General features: G+C 46.7%; 1 protein-coding gene across 6 annotated transcripts in view; it reads right to left on the minus strand.

Moving 5' to 3' along the window:
* The window catches only part of LOC139390520 (LIM and calponin homology domains-containing protein 1-like), a 153,139-nt gene that overhangs the window by 64,242 nt on the left and 62,873 nt on the right, over positions 1-26,024 (minus strand). For 5 of the 6 annotated variants that reach the window (XM_071137684.1, XM_071137685.1, XM_071137681.1 and 2 more), the window contains exons 4-5: positions 10,065-10,171; positions 1,911-1,941 (exon numbers count right to left, since the gene is read on the minus strand). In XM_071137684.1, the coding sequence (XP_070993785.1) occupies positions 1,911-1,941; positions 10,065-10,171 (138 nt within the window). Of the gene's footprint in view, positions 1-1,910; positions 1,942-10,064; positions 10,172-11,800; positions 12,129-26,024 lie in introns of those variants that run through there. The other variant, XM_071137683.1, reaches the window with a different exon arrangement.

Genomic DNA, 26,024 nt, shown 5'->3' on the forward strand with positions numbered 1-26,024 from the left:
TCCATGAGTTTGCCAACAACTCCAGCACCTGCTGAAAGTACCTGGATGTGCGTACTGTATGTTCTTCAGCTTCTATCCTTGATGAAAACCTGATCCAGAGCGCTCAGGACCTGACTGGGGCGAAGGTTCACTTTCCAACAGGATAACGCAGGAGTGGCTTCGGGACAAGTCTCTGAATGTTCGTGAGTGGTCCAGCCAAAGCCCGGACTTGAACTCGATCAAACATCTCTGGAGAGACCTGAAAATAGCTATGTAGCAACACTCCCCATCCAACCTGACAGAGCTTGAGAGGATCTGCAGAGAAAATTGGGAGAAACTCCCCAAATACAGGTGTGCCAAGCTTGTAGCGTCATACCCAAGAAGACTCGAGGCTGCAAAAGGTGCATCAACGAATTACTGAGTAAAGGGTCTGAATACTTATGTAAATGTGATATTTCAGTTTTTTATTTTTTTTTATAAGTTAGCAAACAATTCTTAACCTGCTTTTACTTTGTCATTATGGGGTATTGTGTGTAGATTGATGAGGGGGGGGAATGTTTTAATCAATGTTAGATATTTTGTAACCTAACAAAATGTGGAAAAAGTCAAGGGGTCTGAATACTTTCCAAAGGCACTTTAAGTACATTTCAGCAATTACATTTACTTTTGATACTTAAGTATATTTTAAACCAATTCATTTTAGACTTTTACTCAAGTAGTATTTTACTGTGTGACTTTCACTTTTACTTGAGTCATTTTCTATTAAGTTTACTTTACTTTAACTCAAGTATGACAATTGGGTACTTTTCCACCACTGCTTTTACAGTGCTTGTTTTCTCTGATATGCTTTACTAGACCCAACAAAATGTGTTCTTTCCAGATGGGAAAATAACCTCTTTGTGTCACAAGCACACACACATACGTGTGCACACAACATTCGCACAAGAGCATGAGCACACTCATGCACAAGCACGCACAAACACCAACTTCACCCAGCAGCAGTTCCACACCTACAGAACCAAAACACCAAACAATATTTACAATAAAACATACCTACAACATAAACAAAATAGATACCTTATTGTTTACGTATGCATCAGTTTAACATTGCATAAGGCCAGCAGAATTCCAACCAGTCCCTCATGATAGTCCCTTTTCCTAGCCGAGTCCGAGCTGCGTTTACAAAACAGTCCAAAAATACTTCTCCACCTATCTCATCTTCTCAGTCTGATGGTGCTCGGAGTCTGAGCAAAAATATGAATAATTGAATACTGCTGCTGCAGTTTGCAACAACGAAAAGACTACAGTCGACACCAGCACTAGGCTAGCTCCCTCTACAGCTGTTGTGAGTTCATATTATGTTCTGATGCAGTGCCGACGGAGTCTAATGTAGCGTTTCAATGTCCCTCTGCTAAAACAGCTAAAACAGCTCGGTCAGCTGTGGAGCTAGAGCTGGAGATGGCCTACAGAGTACACTATAGCTAGCCAAGTCAAGCAGAGAGCTCCCATTGCTCACACCGCAGAGAATGACAACAGCACTATGCTAGCTCGCTAGCTCCTCTTAAAGCAGCAGAGACAGGAGATAGATGGAGAGTGAGAGAGTGAGGGAGTGTGTGAGAGAGAGAGAGAGAGAGAGAGAGAGAGAGAGAGATAGAGAGAGAGAGAGAGAGAGAGAGAGAGAGAGAGAGAGAGAGAGAGAGAGAGAGAGAAGCGGTAATGGGATGGACTGACTGAGGGAGAGGGATACCTTACTGATGATGAAGAGAAAGGTGCGACAGAGAAATAAAGAATGACAGAAATAGAGAGAACACAGACAGAGAGGCAGACAGACAAAGTGACAGAGAGAGACCAACCCACGCATACGAGCGTACATAGCATAAACATATATTTACTGGACAAACAAAATACACAATATAGGAGGTGACACTTACATTTGTCAGCTTCCTGCTGCAGTCGGCAACCCTGCCGGGAAGAGAGAGAGAGAGAGAGAGACGAGGATGATCGTAGGTTCCAGGTTAGAGAGCTGTCAAATGAGCTGCATTCTTCGCTCTTATAGAAATAAATCAATAAAAACAACACTGTAGTTACAGTATGGAATGACATACAGATGCAGTTGTGGAAAGCCCCATCTGGGCTGAGAGAGAGGGAGAGAGAAGAAGGAGGGAGAAAGTGAAAGTGGGAGAGAGAGATAGAGGGAAAGGGAAAGAGAGGGAAAGAGAGAGAGGGGAGGGAGAAAGAGAGGGAGGGAGGAGCAACAGAGAGACAGAGGGAAAGAGCATGCGAGAGAGACAGAGAGAGAGAGAAAGAGAGAGAGAGAGGGAGAGAGAAAGAGGGAACGTAGAGAGGGACAAGGGGAGAGAGAGTGGTTGACAGAGAGAAAATAATAGTGTTTGATCTCCAAACTCTCCAGCCTGATGCTGTTGCTGCAGCACAAGGTTGTTTGGATGTTTTTTCAGTGTTCAAGAGGCTCCAGGCCATAGCAGGGCAAAGGCGGAGAGGCCAGAGTGCCTTTCAATCACACACACAAACCACACAAATTCAATTATTATTTAATTTTATTTTTCTGACACACAGATGGTTTGCCTTTCTTTCTCTCGCTAACATATTTTTCATCAAACTAAATAAACATTAAACCATGTGTCAGTTTCAGAACGGTTACAGACTGAATTATATCTACAGGTTCTGTGTTTGTCTAGCATGTGAGTGTGAGTGCATGAGTTTGTGTGTGTGCCTGTGACCGTGAGCCTCCGTTTGTGTGTGTATAGTGCACATTCGTGAAGGAACACATGCATGTGTGTAGTTGGTGAGCTGATCTAAGGCTACACTTGATACTTTACTCACACACTAGTCAGCAGAGGTCATAGGTCAACCTTGTTGGCTTGTTCAGCTCCCACACACTGTTCCTTGTCATAATGATCTATACAGGTCACCCAGAGGTTAAGAGTGTTATGCAGCTAACTCCCACATGAGTGGGATTATTACGAAACTGTCAATCAAATGACTCATGTCCAGATCGTTAGTTGGTGGAAGTTTAATCACGTGAGGAATGAAAAGTTTCCATTGAGTTACATGTCAATATGCTTGTTCATACCTAACCCTTATTTTACCAGGTTGGCTGAGAACACATTCTCTTCAATGACCTAGGGAAGAATTGCAGGGGAATGAACAGGGCTTGAATGAGCCAATTGGAAGCTGAGGATGATTTGGTAGACACCAAGGATAACACCCCCATACTCTTGAGACAAGTGCCATGGGATCATGTAGATTCACTAATTCACTAATACTATATGACTCAGATCAGGCCCGGCTGTTTTGAGGTGGAGGTAATTTGTCGATCAGGTATTCTGTGCAGCCCCTAGCCCTGTCAGATTCTCATTCAGGGTTCAAAAGCCAGATCTCTCCAATTATTAAAAGAAAAGCTCTATAGCAACTGCAAGATATTTGGAAGATATTCTGTTTGTTCCCATTTCTGGCCGATTTGATAGAGAGACATGTAAAGGGGATCCTTTTGCCTTTACATGAACTCCCCTTGTGTACGGGGTACGTAACTGGTGGCAGGGAAGTCAGACGCAGGGGAGCAGAACTAGGTAATAGCCGGAGCAGTTTAATTGCAAAACCAACGGCATAAATAAATAATCAACATGGGTTCAAAACCCGACGCGCACCCGTAAACTGATGCACAAGCACTTACAACAAACAATTCCACACAAAGACATGGGGGGAACAGCGGGTTAAATACACAGAAATAAATGAGGGACATGAAAACCAGGTGTGTAGGAAAAAAGAAAAGACAAAACAAATGGAAAATTAAAAGTGGATCGACGATGGCTAGAAGGCCGGTGACGCCGACCGTTGAATGCCGCCCGAACAAGGAGAGGAACCGACTTCGGTGGAAGTGGTGACAGTACCCGACCCCCGACCCCCCCCCCCCCCCCTCTTGACATGCGGCTCCAGCAGCTCGCTGGCACTGGCCTCGGGGACGACCCGGAGGGCGAGTTGCAGGGCGATCCAATGGTGGAACTCCCGCAGCATTGAAGGGTCCAACACGTCCTCCACTGGAACCCAGCATCTCTCCTCCGGACTGTACCCCTCTCACTCCATGAGGTACTGAAGGCCCCTCGCCCGACGCCTCAAATCCAGTATGGATCGAACGGAGTATGCCGGGGCCCCCTCGGGGGCAGAGGAACCTACCGCCCCTCAGACTCTTGGAGTGGGCCAGCCACCACCGGCCTGAGGAGAGACACATGGAACGAGGGGTTAATATGGTAATCGGGGGGAAGCTGTAACCTGTAACTCACCTCGTTCAGTCTCCTCAGGACTTTAAATGGCCCCACAAACCGAGGACCCATCTTCCGGCAGGGCAGGCAGAGGGGCAGGTTTCGAGTCGAGAGCCAGACCCGGTCCCCCGGGGCGAACACCGGGGCCTCACTGCGGTGACGGTCTGCGCTGGCTTTCTGGCGCAGCATGGCGTGCTGAAGGTGAACATGAGCGGCGTCCCATGTCTCCTCCACGTTCCGGAATCAGTCGTCCACCGCAGGAGCCTAGGTCTGACTCTGATGCCAAGGAGCCAGAACCGGCTGATACCCCAGTTACGCACTGGAAGGGGGAGAGGTTAGTGGAGGAGTGGCGGAGCGAGTTCTGGGCCATCTCTGCCCAGGGCACGAACGCCGCCCACTCCCCCGGCCGGTCCTGGCAATAAGACCTCAGAAACCTACCCACATCCAGGTTAACTCTCTCCACCTGCCCGTTACTCTAGGGGTGAAAACCTGAGGTAAGACTGATCGAGACCCCCAGATGTTCCATGAACGCCCTCCAGACCCTCGAAGTGAACTGTGGACCCAGATCAGACACTATGTCCTCAGGCACCCCGTAGTGCAGGAAGACGTGTGTAAACAAGGCCTCCACAGTCTGTAGGGCCGTAGGGAGACCGGGCAGAGGGAGGAGACGGCAGGACTTAGAAACATTTTCCACAACGACCAGGATCGTGGTGTTACCCTGTGAGGGAGGAAGATGAGTAAGGAAATCCACCGACTGGTGCGACCACGGCCGTTATGGAATGGGTAAGGTGTGTAGCTTAACTCTGGGCAGGTGCCTAGGAGCCTTACACTGGGCGCACACCGTGCAGGAGGAAACATAAACCCTCACATCCTTAGCCAAAGTGGGCCACCAGTACTTCCCACAGCGCACCATCTGACCAATGCCTGGATGAACATTGGGCCCAATAGATCAGCCCGTGACGGACAACAGACAGAACGTACAGACTCCCAGTGGGACACTGGAGGGGAGTGGGCTCTGCACGTAGCGCCTGCTCAATGTCCAGCTCCCATACTACTGGCGCCTCCAGGCAAGAGGTGGGAGTATGGGAGTGGGATCCACAGGCTGCTCTTCTGTGTCATACATCTGGGACAGTGCGTCTGCCTTAGCGTTCTGGGAACCTGGTCTGTAAGAAAGGGTGAAAACAAAACGGATGAAAAACATGTCCCACCTTGCCTGGAGAGGGTTCAGTCTCCTCGCAGCCCGGATGTACTCCAGATTGCGGTGGTCAGTTCAGATGAGAAAAGGGTGTTTAGCCCCCTCAAGCCAATGTCTCCAAGCCTTCAAAGCCTTGACGACAGCCAACAGCTCCCGGTCCCCCACGTCATAGTTTCACTCCGCCGGGCTGAGCTTCCTCGAGAAGAAGGTACAGGGGCGGAGTTTTGGTGGCGTACCAGAGCACTGAGAGAGCACAGCTCCTATCCCAGCCTCGGACACGTCCACCTCCACTATGAATGCAAAAGAGGGATCTGGATGGGCCAGCACGGGAGCCGAGGTAAACAGAGCGCTCAGGGGACCAAAAGCCGTGTCTGCCTCAGCCGACCACTGCAAACGTACCGGTCCCCCCTTCAGCGGTGAAGTAATGGGAGCCGCTAAAACCACGGATAAACCTCCGGTAGTAATTGGCAAACCCTAGAAACCGCTGCACCTCCTTTACTGTGGTGGGAGTCGGCCAATTACGCACGGCTGAAATACGGTCACTCTCCATCTCCTCCCCTGAGGTGGAAATGCGGTACCCTAGGAAGGAGATGGACTGTTGAAAGAACAGGCATTTCTTAGCCTTGACATACAGGTCATGCTCCAACAGACAACCAAGCACCCTGCGCACCAGGGACACATATTCGAGCATGTCAGAATGTTGTCAATATACACCACTACACCCTGCCCGTGCAGGTCCCTGAAAATATTGTCTACAAAGGCTTGGAAGACTGATGGAGCATCCATCAACCCGTACGGCATGATGAGGTACTCATAATGCCCTGAGGTAGTACTAAAAGCCGTCTTCCACTCGTCTCCCTCCCGGACACGCACCAGGCTGTAAGCGCTCCTGAGATCTAGATTGGTGAAGAAGGGCGCCCCGTGCATTGACTCAATCGCTGTGGCTATGAGTGGCAGCAGGTAACAGTACCTCACAGTGATCTGGTTAAGAGCTCAATAGTCAATACACTGGCGCAGACCTCCCTCATTCTTCTTCACAAAAAATAAACTCGAGGAGACGGGTGAAGTGGAGGACCGAATATACCCCTGACGCAGGGATTCGGAGACATATGTTTCCATAGCCTCCGTCTCCGCCTGTGACAGGGGATACATGTGACTCCTGGGAAGTGCAGCGTCTACCAGGAGATTTATCGCACAATCCCCCGTCGATGGGGTGGTAATTGAGTCACCTTCTTTTTACAGAAGGCGATAGCCAAATCGGCATATTCAGGGGGGTTGCGCACGGTGGAAACCAGGTCTGGATTTCCATCATAGTAGCACCAATGGGAACCCCTAAACATCTCCCCGAGCACTCTCGCGACCACCCCGTGAGAGCCCTCTGTTGTCACGAAACAGTGGGGTCATGACAGGCTAACCAGGGTAGGCCTAGCACCACGGGAAATGCAGGAGAGTCAATAAGAAAGAGACTGATTCTCTCCTTGTGATCCCCCTGCGTCACCATGCCCAGGGGAGCGGTGGCCTCCCTAATCAACCCTGACCCTAATGGTCGACTGTCTAAGGCGTGAACGAGGAAGGGCACAGCCACGGAAACAATGGGGATCCCTAACTTATGGGAGAACGATCTGTCTATAAAATTCCCAGCCGCGCCTGAATCGACGAGCGCCTTATGCTGGGAATGCGGGGAAAATTCAGGAAAAGTGACATACAAAAACATGTTTGAAACAGAGGGCTCTGGATGAGAATGGTGCCGGCTCCCCTGGGGTGACACCAGAGTGCCCTGCCTGCTGCCTCGATCCCCAGAGGAGCCAACCCGGCACCGACCGGCAGTGTGACCTCTGCGGCCACAGCACCTCCCAGCTCCATGGGCATTGGTGCGGTGGTGCTGGGCGATGGAACCAACAGACCCCGCTCTGGACGTCCACGGGTAGCCAGCAGGTTATCCAACCGAATGGACAGGTTCACCAGCTGGTCGAAGGTGAGGGTGGTGTCCCTGCAGGCCAACTCCCGACGGACGTCCTCGCGCAAACTGCAACGATAGTGGTCGATCAGGGCCCTGTCACTCCATCCCGCGCCGGCGGCCAGGGTTCGAAAGTCCAGGGCGAACTTCTGGACGCTCCTCGTCCCCTGCCTCAGATGGTAGAGACGTTCACCCGCCGCTCTACCCTCGGGCGGGTGGTTGAAGACTGCCCGGAAACGGCGGATGAAATCCTCGAAATGTCTCCTGTCTCCGCGTCTCCTTCTCCCCACACGGCGTTGGCCCACTCCAGGGCTTTCCCTGAGAGGCACGAGACGAGGGCGGACACCCTCTCACGGCCCGAAGGAGCCAGGTGGACGGTTGCCAGGTAGAGATTTAGCTGCAATAGGAAACCCTGGCAGCGTGCAGCCGTCCCGCCATACTCCCGGGGAAGGGCGAGAATCCCACTGGGACCGGGTGAAGAGGGGTCGAGTAGTGGAGGCCTTGGTTGTGCTGGTGGAGGCGGAGGAACTCCCTGTCTCTCCCAGCGGTCCATGGTTTGGACGACGCAGTCCATGGCGGCGCCGAGATGGTGGATCATCGCTGCTTGCTCCTGGAAGCGCTCCTCGACCCCTATACCAGGGGCACCTGCTCCTGCTGACTACAGTAAACATGTGCACAAGCACTTACAACAAACAATTCCACACAAAGACATGGGGGGGAACAGCGGGTTAAATACACAAAAATAAATGAGGGAAATGAAAACCAGGTGTGTAGGAAAACAAGACAAAACAAATGGAAAATTAAAAGTGGATCGACGATGGCTAGAAGACCGGTGACACCGACCGCAGAACGCCGCCTGAACAAGGAGAGGAACCGACTTCGGTGGAAGTCGTGATACCTTGAGAGGAACACGTTTGTTGGTTGGCAACATAATACTCATATCTGATCCAACAGAAAAAGGGGGAAGAAAAGGGAAGAGAGATTGAGAGAGAGACAGTGAGAGAGACAGCAAGACAACAAGAGAAAGAGAGAGAGAAAGAGAGATACCTTATATAGAGAAAAAGAAAGTTCAAAAGAAAGAACGTGAAATAGGGGGGTTGAAACCAAAAGGCCAGGGGTCAAGTAAGTCTCAGCGTTAGTTTCTCCACCTCCCTCTCCAACTTCCCTCTATTCCAACAGAAGGTCCTTGTGTCATTTCACCTTCCTCCCCTCTTTATCTCCTTCCTCCTCTCCTCTCGCTTGACTAAATTAACAGAGAGACAGGTCTGTTTTCTCTACCACGCTACCATGCTTACTTACATAACCACATCTAAAGCCTGCCTGAGAAAGAAGGCAATACAGATTCCACTAGGTAATAGATCACTGCATGTGATCTCACCTTTACTCCCTCCATCAAACTCCTTTTCCCTCTCTCACTCTCTCTTTCTTAATCTCTCTCTCTCTTTCTCAATCTCTCGCTCTCTTTCTGAATCTCTCTCTCTCCTTCTCAATCTCACTCTCTTTCTCAAACTCACTCTCTTTCTCAATCTCACTCTCTTTCTCAATCTCACTCTCTTTCTCAAACTCACTCTCTTTCTCAATCTCACTCTCTTTCTCAATCTCACTCTCTTTCTCAATCTCACTCTCTCTTGCTGTCCCTCGCTCTCTCCCCTTCGAGTATCTCTCTTCCCTCTCACTTGCCCTCTCTCCCCCCCCCCCCTCTTTCGCTCTCTCACTTATCTTGGAAATTGATCTGTTTCCATCAGCAGATGGAACAGAAGACATATTCCAGGCCATAGCACATTGCGCGGAGCGGTGTCTCTTTATGCACCCGCGTCCAAATCCGTTTTCTAGATAAGAACACACCTGCCTGAACACTGGGCAGAGTGGCAGGAGAAAAGGGTAGAGCTACACACACAATCTAAGGGACAGTAAAAAGGTCATATAAGTCAATGCAAGGATGCATTGCCATCAACAGTAGAACAGGGTTAATTCAAATGCAATGAACTTGGTTTGGAGCCAAGCAAATGCACAGGCATCAGTGAAAGGGTGGACACACACACATACACATTTGCACGCATGCACAAAAACACCTTCACACACACAGTGTGACAAGTGTGTGAGTAAAGCAAATAGTATTCCCTTGGCCCACACCTGAACTCTTCATGGAATCATATGTCATGACAGAACCAGTCAAGCCATCCCGGAGACCTGCTAAGTTTGACATTGCCCTGTCACAAAGTGAAGAAACTCTCTCTCTACCTCTCTTCTTCTCTCTGTCCTTCCCAATCGTTCATTCCCTCTCTCTCGCGCTCTCTTTATTGACTGACTGACAGGGCAACACCTACTCACCTAGCAACAGCTACAACGTCACAATCTCCCGTCGAGTGACGTTGCATACAGGAAAGCCACTATTCTTTGCTTTGACATTAATTACTGTACTGTTGACATAACAGCGACACAGATCGGTAGAAAGACAAGCAAATGCACACATGGATGAAAATAGATAAAGAACATGAATGAAAAAACAAAGACATACAGGCTGACAGCTAGACAGACACAGAAAGACACAGACAAAACAACTGTCCAACCACCCTACGGAGAGTGAGTCGGCCAGCATAATCAACGAGCCAGTCTTTCAGCCACCAAGCATGTGTGTGTGTGTGTGATGTCTTACTTGGTTTTGGGGCGTGTCGAGGTGTCCTGTAAGTCCCCGGGGTCAAACAGCTGAGAGCCCTTCAGTCCCAGCTCCTCACAGCCACGCAGGAACACACTCAGGTTGTCCTGTGGAGAGAGGGCGCATGCACACACACATGCGCACACACACACAGTTAAAATAGGGCACATACTCACTTTTACTCAGAGAAAGGTGAATACCCTCCTTTTGTGGATAAAGGGAGAAATACATTGAGATTGTCCCCCATCACGGACACACACATGGACACTAGAGGTCGACCGATTATGATTTTTCAACGCCGATACCGATACCGATTATTGGGGGACCAAAAAAAAGCCAGTACCGATTAATCGGCCGATTGTTGAAATTTATTTGTAATAATGACAATTACAACAATACTGAATTAACACTTATTTTAACTTAATATAATACATCAATAAAATCAATTTAGCCTCAAATAAATAATGAAACATGTTCAATTTGGTTGAAATAATGCAAAAACAAAGTGTTGGAGAAGAAAGTAAAAGTGCAATATGTTCCATGTAAGAAAGCTAACGTTTTAAGTTCCTTTCTCAGAACATGAGAACATATGAAAGCTGGTGGTTCCTTCAATATTCCCAGGTAAGAGGTTTTAGATTGTAGTTATTATAGTAATTATAGGACTATTTCTCTCTATACCATTTGTATTTCATTAACCTTTGACTATTGGATGTTCTTATAGGCACTTTAGTATTGCCAGTGTAACAGTATAGCTTCCGTACCTCTCCTTGGCCCTACCTGGGCTCGAACCAGGAACACATCGACAACAGCCACCCTTGAAGCAGCGTTACCCATGCAGAGCAAGGGGAACAACCACTCCAAGTCTCAGAGCGAGCGACGTTTGAAACACTATTAGCGCGCACCCCGCTAACTAGCTAGCCATTTCACATCAGTTACACCAGCCCAATCTTGGGAGTTGATAGGCTTGAAGTCATAAACAGCGCAATGCTTGAAGCACAACAAAGAGCTGCTGGCAAAACGCACGAAAGTGCTGTTTGAATGAATGCTTACAAGCCTGCTGCTGCCTACCACCGCTCAGTCAGATTATAGGCAACGCATGACACGCTAGATAAACTAGTAATATCATCAACCATGTGTAGTTAACTAGTGATTATGATTGATTGATTGTTTTTTATAAGATAAGTTTAATGCTAGCTAGCAACTTACCTTGGCTTACTGCATTCGCGTAACAGGCAGTCTCCTTGTGGAGTGCAACGAGAGGCAGGTAGTTATAGCGTTGGATTAGTTATCTGTAAGGTTGCAAGATTGGATCCCCCGAGCGGACAAAGTGAAAATCTGTCATTCTGCCCCTGAACGAGGCAGTTAACCCACCGTTCCTAGGCCGTCATTGAAAATAAGAATGTGTTCTTAACTGACTTGCCTAGTTAAACAAAGATTAAATAAAGGTGTAAAAAAAAAATTGGTGACTAAAAATACCGATTTCCAATTGTTATGAAAACTTGAAATCGGCCCTAATTAATCAGCCAGTCCGATTAACCGGTCGACCTCTAATGGACACACACAAGCAAACATGCACACAGGCACGCACGCTCACACTAACGCACACACCCCAGAAAGAGGAAAACAGTCCCCTCAGAGGCAGGAATATGTTCCCGACATGGTTTGTCCGTCGCAGGCTGCTGGTTCAACAAACTCTTGCTTTCTCGCAACCGACTTGCTTCTTAAATTATCCTCACCCTTCTTTTCCCTGGTTGATCTCCCTTCGAGTCTCTTCCTCCCTCCGATTTTTACTCACACACTTGCAATCTCTTTTTTCTTTCCCTATCTATTTGCAACTTTCTCTTTCACTCTCTCTCTCTCTGTTTCCTTTTTCCCTATCTGCTTGTTCTTTCTCTTTCTCTGTCTTCTATACAGAGCTTGCCAGGTGTCCTACGGTCCTTTGTTCAGTTGGTAAAACCTGACCCTGCTAAGGCTCCTGTTCCCTTCTGGTCTTCAGTTCCCAGCCTCTCTCACTCTCTCCTCTCTCATTCTCCGTCTTTCTCGCACAAACACACACACACACACAGAGCTGGATTTTCTCACGTTCCAGAGCCTTTCTCAATGTGGTAAATTACCCCCCCCCCCCTCCCTCCGGCATCCTGTATGTTTGGGAGAGTGCCATCTCTGCTACCCTGGAGAGGAGTCCCCACCCATAGACACCCGTACCGAAAAAACAGGCTCCTGGTAAACAGTTGGGGCAAACTTTTGGCCAAGTTTTCGCAATTTTGCAGCAAGCTCATATTTTCACATGCAAATCATTTTTGGGGGCAAACTGTTGCGGTAAATTTGCGGGCAACTTGTTAACATCTGGCAAACAATTCTGGGAACTTATGGTGAACATTTTGTTTTTGGTTACTGTGTGTTAACAACATTGAAATGTATCTAAATAAACCAAATCACAACTTTAACTTACCATTCAGAGAATAAAAACATTAAATGTAGTAAATATACTAAACATGTGTTCAATGTCTTAACAGATACAAATCATCAGCATGGTATTAAAGAAAATAGCAAAGACTGGATATTTGTCAAATAAATTGTTTATTTAATCTTTTATGTAGCTACAGCATTTACATGAGAGGAATGTGAACAGTATGGGATTGTTGACCTTAGGATGTTTATGTCACACCCTGATCTGGTTCACCTGTCCTTGTGATTGTCTCCACCACCTCTAGGTGTCGCTTATTATCCCCAGTGTATATACAGATCACATACACCTTAGCCAAGTACATTTAAACTCAGTTTTTCACAATTCCTGACATTTAATCCTAGTAAAAATTCCCTGTCTGAGGTCAGTTAGGGTCACCACTTTATTTTAAGAATGTGAAATGTCAGAATAATAGTAGAGAGAATACCTTGACTTTGCCACAACTTTGGAAGTATGCTTGGGGTCATTGTCCATTTGGAAGACCCATTTGCGTCCAAGCTGTAACTTCCTGACTGATGTCTTGAGATGTTGCTTCAATATATCCACGTACTTGTCCTTCTTCATGATGCCATTTATTTTGTGAAGTGCACCAGAACCTCCTGCAGCAAAGCACCCCCACAACATGATGCTGCCACCCCCGTGCTTCAAGGATGGAATGGTGCTCTTTGGCTTGCAAGCCTCCCCCTTTTTCCTCCAAACATAATGATGGTAATTATGGCAAAACAGTTCTATTTTTGTTTCATCAGACCAGAGGACATTTCTCCAAAAAGTATGATATTTGTCCCCATGTGCAGTTGCAAACCGTAGTCTGGCTTTTTTATGGCGGTTTTGGAGCAGTGGCTTCTTCCTTGCTGAGCGGCCTTTCAGGTTATGTCGATATAGGACTCGTTTCACTGTGGATATATACTTTTGTACCTGTTTCCTTCAGCATCTTCACTGGGTCCTTTGCTGTTGTTCTGGGATTGATTTGCACTTTTCACACCAAAGTACGTTCATCTCTAGGAGACAGAACGCATCTCCTTCCTGAGCGGTATGACGGCTGCGTGGTCCCATGGTGTTTATACTTGCGTACTATTGTTTGTACAGGTGTATGTGGTACCTTCAGGCATTTGGAAATTGCTCCCAGGGATGAACCAGACTTGTGGAGGTCTACAATTTTTTTCCTGAGGTCTTGGTTGATTTCTTTTGATTTCCCCATGATGTGAAGCAAAGAGGCACTGATTTTGAAGGTAAGCCTTGAAATACATCCACAGGTACACCTCAAATTGACACAAATAATGTCAGAAGCTTCCAAAGTCATGACATAATTTTCTGGAATTTTCCAAGCTGTTTAAAGGCACAGTCAACTTAGTATATGTTAACTTGTGACCCACTGGAATTGTGATACAGTGAATGATAAGTTAAATAATCTGTCTGCAAACAAATGTTGGAAAAATTACTTGTATCATGCACACAGTAGATGTGCTAACCGACTTGACAAAACTATAGTTTGTTTCCAGGAAATTTGTGGAGTGGTTGAAAAATGAGTTTTAATGATTCCAACCTAAGTGTATGTAAACTTCTGACTTCAACTGTAGCTTGGTTAAATTAGCACAGATGGAGAATAAGTCAAATCTAGCTATGGTAACCTAGCTAGACAGCTAACATTAGCTGACGAGTGAAACAGTGTCCGACACAGTCCAGAAGATGTGGCAGACTTAGCTAGCTAGCTAAGGTAGTAAGCTAGCTAATCTACCATTACAGACACTGAAGTGTATTTAGCTAACTAGCTAGCCAAGCGTTGACACAAAATGTACATTTAGTTATATTCCGCCACAAAACACTCCAGGAAGCTAGCGTCACGAGAATGGTCATGAGGCTTTTCGTTAGCTAGCTAGTAAATATTATGACTAGCTAGCTAACGGACGTTAGCTAATGCTCAAGCTAACTGCTAGCTACCAAATTATGATTGGACAACCGATTTTGAACCTGAATGACCATCAAATTCATAATTCATATAGTTTGTTTCTTACTGATTTCAGAGCTTTCAGACTGCCAAAACACTCAACCTTAGTAACCCAGCACCAACAACCCAACCTAGATGTTTTTGAAGAAAACAACCCAACTATTGACCCAATGCCTGCAAACCAGGAATTGGGTCATCCAAACAACCCAGAAATGTTTTGAGTGTAACTTACATCTCAAATCCAGGCATGCAAGAAGCCTTGACCTGTCTGGTGAACACACATTTCTCTGTCCTCGGTTTGATTGAAGGCCTCAATCTGTATCAGTATTGAAGGCCTCAATCTGTGTTGAGCTAGCCACTACTAGTTTAAAGCAATGAAAGATCCAATTGTTACAAATAATGAATGTATGAGCATCAATTGAGAATAAATGCATTTAGTTACCTTATCAATCTCAAAGACAATACACTAATTTATCACTTAAAAAAAGTGTTGAGTGATTGCTCTACAAACATATTTCCAGGGTGTTGATGCATCCTCCTCCCAGCTTCTTTCAACACCACAGGTGGGAAAGGGTATCCATCTGCAAAAGTAAAGTTTTGCTTTGATGTCAGATCAACTCACATTGTATGTTAGCTGTTGTGCTAGCTAACATGCTACTGAACTGTGACACTATCATATTGACATGCATATTGGTATTAAGACAGTAACGTATTCACCTTAAAATACAAGTGTTTAGGTAAATAGTTACTTAGCTAGCTACCTATCACATTAATTGTGCAAGAATATGATAGCTAACGTTAGCTAGCTAAGCGCTAGCCAGTCAGTGGTACTGCCAGATTGAAACTGGTATCAACAAAATGTGTTAACCTCTTTCCCATAAAACTTGCCATTGCTAACTAGGCATAATTTAGCTAATAATATGTTAAAGTTTATTAGGAAGTTTAATTAGTAAGTTAGACACTGAAACACTTTGGTAGGTAGCTAGCTAGACAGCTTGGTTTTCATTTTCCAATAGACGTTTCTAATCCCCCTGATTGGTCATCAACAGTTACTGGTCTTCGAACTTGTTTCCATAGGTTTTCCACAGATTCAAATAGAATCTTGAGAGAATTGTCTGTCAGAAAAAAAGCTCATTTCACGACTTCCACTGAAGGTGGCTCCTCTCCCTGTTCGGGCGGCGCTCGGCGCTCGTCATCGCCGGTCTACTAGCTGCCACCGATCCTTTTTCCTTTTCGTTTGGTTTTGACTGTCTTTTCGTTCACCTGTTTCCTATTTTGGTTAATTAGTGGAGTATTTTAATCTCGCCCTACCCTCTTTGGTTTTGTGCGGGATTGTTTCGTTTACTGTTATTTGTTGGGTTGCGTTTTCGTGTGTTCTGTTGAACAGGTGTTTTTCTGGACTGCGTTACGGTTGTTTTGAAGCTACTATTGTGGTCCTGTTCCTGTTCTTTGGTCTTTTAAAATAAACGCCCTTTCTTTACATTCGCTCTCTCCTGCGCCTGACTCCACACCCACCTCTCCTTGGGGAGAATCTGACAGCTCAGGTGACCTGTTTGCCACTAGTGGCAATACATATTATTGCTGCTAACTGTTTGCTGCAAATTCACCACAAGTGGCAAACATTTGCAAAATTCTGTCAACATTTTGTAGCACACTATTTAGTTTGCAACAAATTTGCCAAAGAACCGCAACAAATTCAGTTTTGTAATGGCACACACACACACACACACACACACACACACACACACACACACACACACACACACACACACACACACACACACACACACACACACACACACACACACACACACACACACACACACACAATGAGGGTGTGGATGGATATCGCTCTGCCAGCAGAATACGTAAAAGACAATCAGCAAGAGAGTACCATTTTTCTCTCTACAAATACAGCACAATTGGTAGTTTCTTCAAGGATATTAACTTCTTCCAAATCAGCATTGCATTCACACACTGATGACAAATACTGATATACATTTAAAAATCTGCACGTTTTTAAACTGCCATGTAACTGTCAAAATAAAGGAAACACTTAAGTCCATGAGGGTTATGGTGGCACTGTTATGGTGTGGGGTGCCTTCTCCTGGCATGGTTAAGGTCCCCTCAACCCCTTAGAGAGCAAGTTAAACGGCAATAAACACACAGCAATTCTGAGTGATCCCCTTCAACCCATGATCTATCATTTCTATCCTGGTGGGAGTGGTCTCTTCCAGGATGACAATGCCCCCATCCACAGGGCAATTCTGAGTGATCACTGAATGGCTTGATGAGCATGAAAACGATGTAAACCATATGCCATGGTTGTCTCAGTCACTTATGGGAGATTCTGGAGCAGTGCCTGAGACAGTGTTTTCCACCACCATCAACAAAACACCAAATGATGATGGAATGTCTCGTGGAATAATGGTATCGCATCCCTAGTTCATAGATTCCAGACACTTGTAAAAGTTTTAGCAGCTTGTGGTGGCCCAACGCCTTATTAAGACACATTATGTTGGTGTTTCCTTTATTTTGGTAGTTACCTGTATATATCTATATATTTCTGGTTATGGGTAAATATGTTCTAATATGGGAAAATTCATGGTTTAAATAAGGTTGTTTCCATTTAGAGAAATCCATATCCTGAAATCCAAGAATTAACTTCACCAAGCACACTACAAACAAAACTTCCTAGAAATGTCCAAACTATTTGCTCACAACTAGGGAAGCCTGACTGGCAATGCATCACCAATTCAGAATCTGCTTGAAGTTTGCAAATGACTCACCAATCACTGACTGAAATGAAGTAAATACAGTAGGCCTACCATTGGACAGAGACTTCCCAATTCCCAATTACCACAACTGAATTACACAGTTTAAAAGTCTGTTGTAGGGATAGCTGAATCTGATGTTGGCAGAAAGAAAGAAAGAAGAGGAGGATGGAAAGGGTTTAGGAGGGCAATCAAGACCAGTTAAATGCAGACTGGAGGAGGCCAAACTAAATCTCGTTAAGTCCAGTAGAATCCAGTGAAATCCAGTTAGCCACAGAGATCTGGCACAATATGGTGGGTTTAAAAAGGATGGTTTTATTACAAAGTGGAGGCTGGGTGTAGAGGAGACATTGTGAAATCACACTTTCATGCTTTTCACTTTCTTATTGTGAGTAACAGATTGGTTACGCTTTGTAATGCCTGCATTGCTTATAAATGCTAAGCTAATGGATTATAAAGGGTCTGTTCAAAGTGTGTGGTTACGCATTCATTTGGGTTGGTTTAGTTTACTATGTGAGAATAAGGGGACACAATGCCTTAAAGACTCAGCAAAGCACAAAATGAACAGTAATGGTCGGTCAATTTACACAACAATTAAGAGCGTTGTAGCGCGATGGTAAACTTCTCTGCTGTTTTGGTACTGTATACCACGTCGTAGCAGCAGGAAGCGAACCCAGATACTCTGTGTGGCTACGTGAGAGTAAAAACTTGCATCGCGCTCATCGCAATATCTGCGGTGCTACTCGTCATAACAGTGAGTCTACCTTTAAAGCTGGCAGGAAATATCAGGACAAAGGCCACAAGGACCTACTTGTGTCAGTCAGTTAAGAACAAATTCTTATTTACAATGACGGCCTACCCCGGGCCAAACCCTAAACCGGACAATGCTGGGCCAATTGTGCGCCGCCCTATGGGACTCCCAGTCACGGCTGGATGTGATACAGCTTGTAATCGAAACATTGTCTCTAGGGACGCCTCTAGCACTGAGATGCAGTGCCTTAGACCGCTGCGCCACTCGGGAGCCCCATGTTGACAGAAAGATATGATAGGCGTTTCTTTCTACGACATAGGGAGCCAAAGTAGTCCAGAATGTGGGAAATATTCCTGTTGACACGGTCACGGGTGTATTTGGTGCATACTACAATAGCTGATATTCATTATAGTACAAAGATGTAATAGTCTACCACAGATTTTCAAAGGACACAAAATATAACTTGTCACACTTTCTTTCTTTAAGCAAACCTAAGCTACTACAGTACAACAGTGATGCTAAATATAAACATATTTCACAATTATAAACTGGGGGGTTCGAGCCCTGAATGCTGAATGGCTGACAGACGTGGTATATCAGACTGTATACCACGCGTATGACAAAACATGTATTTTTACTGCTCTAATTACGTTGGTAGCCAGTTTATAAGGCACCTCAGGGGTTTGTGGTATATGGCCAATATACCACAGCTAAGGGCTCCGCATTGCATTGTGCATAAGAACAGCCCCTAACCGTGGTATATTGGCCATATACCACACCCCCTAGGACCATATTGCTGAAATATACTCATGCAGAAACATATATTTAAGTCTATGAGGGGTGAGGCTTATTGGGCATTACTAACAGCCAGTCAGTTGATGTACTGTTTTCAGTTGATCTGGGTCATGGTCAGTTGATGTACTGTTTTCAGTTGATCTGGGTCATGGTCAGTTGATGTACTGTTTTCAGTTGATCTGGGTCTTGGTCAGTTGATGTACTGTTTTCAGTTGATCTGGGTCATGGTCAGTTGATGTACTGTTTTCAGTTGATCTGGGTCATGGTCAGTTGATGTACTGTTTTCAGTTGATCTGGGTCATGGTCAGTTGATGTACTGTTTTCAGTTGATCTGGGTCTTGGTTGGTTGGAAGTCACAAATGAAGGGCAGAACATGATTACCTTGGTGTGCGTAAGAAGGTGTCAATAATAACCTCATGGTTAGGATTAAGCAGAGTTTTACCATTGTTGATGCAAAAGGAGGGGGGGGATATGTGGGTGTGTAACTAAATGTAAATAATGAATGGGTGGTTATATACAAATAAGGTGGCAGTAAGATTGTTGCTGTATGCCTGGCGGGTAACGCTCCGCGTCACTGTGTGTGTTCACACTGTACAGGCGCTCAAAGCGGCAGACCTGCTCACTGTATGCTGGAGGCCACAGGGTAATGCACAGCCCTTTTCGGAGCTAGCTACCCCATCCACTCAATAGCTTTCCTGATAAATCCAGTAGTCAGTAACGAGAAACCAAGACCAGCAAAGAAACTGGAGGAAGAGTAGAAAAAAGGAGAAAAACGAAAACAATAGTTCCAGACAACACACACAAACCATCTCACTCCACACTGCCGCTGCTCCCAAACCAAACAACCAAATTCCTCCCTTTTTTCCTCTTTCCCACCCCTCCATCCTCCTACCCCCCCCCCCCCCCCCAGACACCAAAACAATGGACAACGGTCCAAGAAATACCCACACAATAACACACACAGACTTAAAGAGATATCCGCAGAGAATTCAAATCCAGCGGATTTAAGACGTTCTTTCCCCAACAGACGTAAAACAGTAAAAAACTATTCAGAACAAATTGATATGAAGAATTATGTACTTAAGGACATTGAACATGTTCCTTCCTCTGAATTGAGCCATTGGAATAGTTGGAATGACTCAGATCATATTAGATTACGGTGCAGGATAGAATCAATATCTTTCTGGCATAATCTGACTGCAGATGCTTGTAGGAGGGAAGTAAAACAGTGTTCACACCTAGCCTATTGTCACGATTGTTGGAATCCTACTCGGACCTACGTGCAGCGTGATCTGGGTTCCACATCTTTTTAAATTTAAAGTAAGTGAACCACACAACAAAACAATAAAGAATAAACTAAACGTGACGATAATGGAGTGCAAACATGCAACTACACATAAACAATATCGCACAAAACACAGGTGGAAAAAATGCTACTTAAATATGATCCCCAATTAGAAACAACGATTACCAGCTGCCTCTAATTGGGAATCACACAAAATCACATCAAAATCATAGAAAAACAAAACTAGAACCCCACATAGAAATAATAAACTAGACTAAACCCCCAGTCACGCCCTGACCTACTCCACCATAGAAAATAAGGGCTCAATATGGTCAGGACGTGACAGCACCCCTCCTCCACCCCAAAGGTGCGGACTCCGGCCGCATAACCTGAAACCAAAAGGGAGGGTGCTCTGGTGCGGGCTGAAGAATCCGCTCATCCCGCGGATCCAGCCATGGACCCAGGCTGAACACTGTGCCTGGACTGGACCTCGGTGCAGAGGAAGACTCCTGCCATGGAGCGGGACTGGACACCGGCCCTAGCCTCAACATCGGTGCAGAGGAAGACTCCTGCCATGGAGCTGGACTGGACGCTGTGTTAGGAAGCTCCGGACCGTTGACCGTCGCCGAAGTTTCCGTACCGTGGTCTGTCGCCGGAGGTTCCGGACTGTGGACCGTCGTTGGAGGTTCCGGACTGTGGACCGTCGTTGGAGGTTCCGGACTGTGGACCGTCGTTGGAGGTTCCGGACCGTGGACCGTCGTTGTAGGTTCCGGACCGTGGACCGTCGTTGGAGGTTCCGGACTGTGAAACGTCGCCGGAAGCTCTGGACTGGGAAACGTCGCCTGAAGCTCTGGACTGGGGACCGTCGCCGGAAGCTCTGGACTGGGAACCGTCGCCAGAAGCTCTGGACTGGGAACCGTCGCCGGAAGCTCTGGACTGGGAACCGTCGTCGGAAGCTCTGGACTGGAAACTGTCACCGGAAGCTCTGGACTGTGAAGGTGCACTGGAGGCCTGATGCGTGGGGCCGGTACAGGTGGCAACGGACTGGTGACACGCACTTCAGAGCGAGTGCGGGGAGGAGGCACAGGACGTACCGGACTGGGGAGGAGCACTGGAGGCCTGATGCGTGAGGCCGGTACAGGTGGCAACGGACTGGTGACACGCACTTCAGAGCGGCTGCGGGGAGGAGGCACAGGACGTACCGGACTGGGGAGGAGCACTGGAGGCCTGATGCGTGAGGCCGGTACAGGTGGCAACGCACTGGTGACACGCACTTCAGAGCGAGTGCGGGGAGGAGGCACAGGACGTACCGGACTGGGGAGGAGCACTGGAGGCCTGATGCGTGAGGCCGGTACAGGTGGCAACGGACTGGTGACACGCACTTCAGGGCGAGTGAGGGGAGGAGGCACAGGACGTACCGGACTGGGGAGGCGCACTGGAGGCTTGATGCATGGGGCCGGTACAGGTGGCACCGGACTGGTGACACGCACTTCAGGGCGAGTGCGGGGAGGAGGCACAGGACGCACCTGACTGAGAAGATGCACTGGAGGCCTGGTGCGTGGAGCTGGCACAGTACATACTGGGCTGTGAAGGCGCACTGGAGAACTGGTGCGTGGAGCTGGCACAGGACGTACTGGGCTGTGAAGGCGCACTGGAGACCTGGTGGGTAGAGCTGGCACAGGACGTACTAGGCTGTGAAGGCACACTGGAGACCTGGTGGGTAGAGCTGGCACAGGACGTACTGGGCTGTGAAGGCACACTGGAGACCTGGTGGGTAGAGCTGGCACAAAGTCCATGTTACCCTCTGCTCCTGGGCACACTGCTTGGTCCTGTTTTGGTGGGATATTCTGTCACGATCGTTGGAGGCATACTCGGACCAACGTGCAGCGTGATCTGGGTTCCACATCTTTTTTAATCTAAAGTAAGTGAACCACACAACAAAACAATAAAGAATAAACTAAACGTGACGATAATGGAGTGCTAATATGCAACTTACACATAAACAATATCCCACAAAACACAGGTGGAAAAAATGCTACTTAAATATGATCCCCAATTAGAGACAACGATTACCAGCTGCTTCTAATTGGGAATCATACAAAATCACCAACATAAAAAAAACAAAACCAGAACCCCACATAGAAATAATAAACTAGACTAAACCCCCAGTCACGCCCTGACCTACTCCACCATAGAAAATAAGGGCTCTCTATAGTCAGGACGTGACACCTATAGAGTATCCAGGGGAAAGGCGTTCACAGATTAAGCCGAGGGAGATGGGTGTCTCACAGATTTGTTTCAGATTCCAACCTCGCAGACTCGCAGCCAAGGATAACACTCAAATAATCAGGGGAGAGTTGTGTTAAAGTCACACACAAGTGACTTCTTATCATAAGTAAAGATTCTGACTGACTAGGCAGTGCCATGACTGGGGTTTTTGCAATTATACAGTGGCATGCACACATTCATTGTTTATCAGGTTCTGTGTAATGTTACGCCAGAACTAATAGTCAGTTAAGAACAAATTCTTATTTACAATGACGGTCTACCCCGGACAAACTCTCCCCTAACGACGCTGAGCCAATTGTGCGCCTCCGTATGGGACTCCCAATCACAGTCGGTTGTGATACAGCCCGGGATCGAACCTAGGTCTGTAGTGACTCCTCTAGCACTACAATGCAGTGCCTTAGACCGCTGCACCACTCAGGACCGCTAAACCTTTGACCTATGCATTTGACCCAGGTCTGCAACCAACTCACCAACCTGCTAGCCCTCTTCAGCAGTACTCCAACCAACCAACCACCCTGTAGTCCAGGGAGTTAGCGCGGCTTGCTAACCCTGAGACTCGGTGCGGCTTGCTAACCCTGAGCCTCAGTGCTGCTTGCTAACCCTGAGTCTCAGTGCGTCTTGCTAATGCTGAGCCTTCCCAACGCCTTGGACCAGAGCAACCAGCCAACCTGCAAAACATCCCGCGCTCCGCTCCGCTCTGCTCCCTATCCACCATTCGCCCTGATTACACAACAGGGAATTCCACAGAGAACCATTTCCCCATTAGGCTGTAACAGGAAGGGGAAGGAAGGGGGAGTGCCTGGTCCAGCCTGGTCCGTGTTTTATTATGATGGCTGAGATAACAGCAGGCCTCTTGTTTACGCCTTTCTCACCTCAGTAATCACACTAAAACTCCCCCACAGGCCCGTGTGAGTATGTGTGTGTGTGTGTGTGTGTGTGTGTGTGTGTGTGTGTGTGTGTGTGTGTGTGTGTGTGTGTATTTTTGTTGATGTTTTGGTGCCCAGCATTGCTCTGGTATGGAACACTTGAGCCTGTGTAGATTGTGTAAGTGCAACTATAAGGTCTCTCTGTTGTGTGGAAGACCATGCGGGAATACAGCCATAGGGTCTCACTGTAACCCACAGAACTGTGTGTGAGCGCAGAGGTATGGTTTTACTACTGTTGACAACACAATTAGGGTGTGAGAAGAGAACAAACATGGGGTTCTGCTTTGGATACGTAAGTCCACGCCTGGACACAACTGATATGTACAGTTGTTTTTAAAACTGTCCCTCTAATCAACTTGGAAAATTCCAGAAAATTATGTCATGGCTTTAGAAGCTTCTGACATCATTTGAGTCAATTGGAGGTGTACCTGCAGATGTACTTCAAGGCCTTCAAACTCAGTGCCTCTTTGCTTGACATCATGGGAAAATCAAAAGAAATCAGCAAAGACTTCAGAAAAAAATGTAGACCTCCACAAGTCTGGCTCATCCTTTTGGAGCAATTTCGAAACGCCTGAAGGTACCACGTTCATCTGTACAAACAATAGTACGTATAAAGTATAAACACCATGGGACCAAGCAGCCGTCATACCGCTCAGGAAGGATACGCGTTCTGCCTCCTAGAGATGAACGTACTTTGGTGCGAAAAGTGCAATTCAATCCCAGAACAACAGCAAAGGACCTTGTAAAGATGCTGGAGGAAACAGGTATAAAAATATCTATATCCACAGTAAAACGAGTCCTATATCAACATAACCTGAAAGGCCGCTCAGCAAAGACGAAGCCACTGCTCCAAAACCGCCATAAAAAAGCCAGACTATGGTTTGCAACTGCACATGGGAACAAAGATCGTACTTTTTGGAGAAATGTCCCCTGGTCTGATGAAACAAAAATAGAACTGTTTGGCCATAATGACCATCTTTATGTTTGGAGGAAAAAGGGGGAGGCTTGCAAGCCAAAGAACCCCATCCCAATCGTGAAGCACAGGGGTGGCAGCATCATGTTGTGGGGGTGCGTTGCTGCAGGAGGGACTGGTGCACTTCACAAAATAAATGGCATCACGAGGAAGGACAGTTATGTAGATTGATTGACGCAACATCTCAAGGCATCAGTCAGAAAGTTAAAGCTTGGTCGCAAATGGGTCTTCCAAATGGACAATGACCCCAAACATACTTCCAAAGTTGTGGCAAAATGGCTTAAGGACAACAAAGTTACAAAGCCCTGACCTCAACCCTATCGAACATTTGTGGGCAGAACTGAAAAAGTGTGTGCGAGCACGAGGCCTACAAACCTGACTCAGTTACACCAGCTCTGCCAGGAGGAAAGGGCCAAAATTCACCCAACTTATTGTGGGAAGCTTGTGGAAGGCTACCCAAAACCTTTGACCCAAAAACAATTTAAAGACAATGCTACCAAATACTAATTGAGCATATGTAAACTTCTGACCCACTGGGAATGTGATGAAAGAAATACAAGCTTAAATAAATCATTCTCTCTACTATTATTCTGACATTTCACATTCTTAAAATAAAGTGTTGATCCTAACTGACCTAAGACAGGGAATTTCTACTAGGATCAAATGTCAGGAATTGTGAAAAACTGAGTTTAAATTAATTTGGCTAAGGTGTATGTAAACTTCCGACTTCAACTGTACAAGTGTGCATGTGAGCAGAGCTGTATGGTATCACTAGTATCACTAGTGTACACAAAGCTAGGTCTGGATATCATGCATCACTGAAGCATGCATGAGAGCACCAGCTGCTCCGGACGACTGTGTGATCACTCTCTCTGTAGGAACTACAGCCCCGGGTTCAATCCCAGTCGGCCATGACCGGGAGCCATGACCGGCCAAACCCTCCCCTAACTCGGATGACGCTGGGCCAATTGTGCATGGGCGGTGCACAATTGGCCCAGCGTCATCCGAGTTAGGGGAGTGTCTGGCCGGGTTGATTTCTTTGGCTCATCATGCTCCAGTAACTCCTTGTGGCGTGCCGGGCACCTGCAAGCTGCCTCAAGTTGTCAGTTGGACAGGGTTTCCTACGACACATTGGTGCGGCTGGCTTCTGGGTTAAGAAGCCGCACGGCTCGGCAGGTCATGACGCATGGCTCTCAACGTTCCCCTCTCCCGAGTCTGTTGGGGAGCTGCAGCGATGAGACAAGATCCTAACTTCCAATGAGATATCACAAAAAAAGGGCATTCAATTTGAGCTACTCAATGAGAAGGAGCAGCACTAAACTAGCCTGCAACGTCACTAGCTCAAACTACGCATGTTATGACCGCATCTAAACTTTAATTTGGCTTCGGTGTGCTATTGACTCTTCATTTAGGAATGAATGGTGTCAAGTGATCGATGGCTTTGTCCATTCATACAGTGTATACAATAATTGGCCGGTGCCCACTCATGCACATATCAAAAGCTTACTAAAGGTATACTAATGCCCCCTTTCTCATCCCACTCACGTTCCTTGTTAATGTCCCTTGTTGGTGGAGGACCTGCGTGTAGATGGATCATTGATAACCCGTATAATCCTTTAAAAGACTGACTCGATACCCCCCCCATCCAGATGAACTGTTCCTTCGGGTCATGTAGACAGAAATCATTAGACAAAGAGAGGGAGAGGGAGACTGCCTTATGCTGCTCTTAGATATTGAGACATCCTCTCTTAAAAA

Source organism: Oncorhynchus clarkii, chromosome 31 (assembly GCF_045791955.1).
Source record: "Oncorhynchus clarkii lewisi isolate Uvic-CL-2024 chromosome 31, UVic_Ocla_1.0, whole genome shotgun sequence".
Taxonomy (NCBI): domain Eukaryota; kingdom Metazoa; phylum Chordata; class Actinopteri; order Salmoniformes; family Salmonidae; genus Oncorhynchus; species Oncorhynchus clarkii.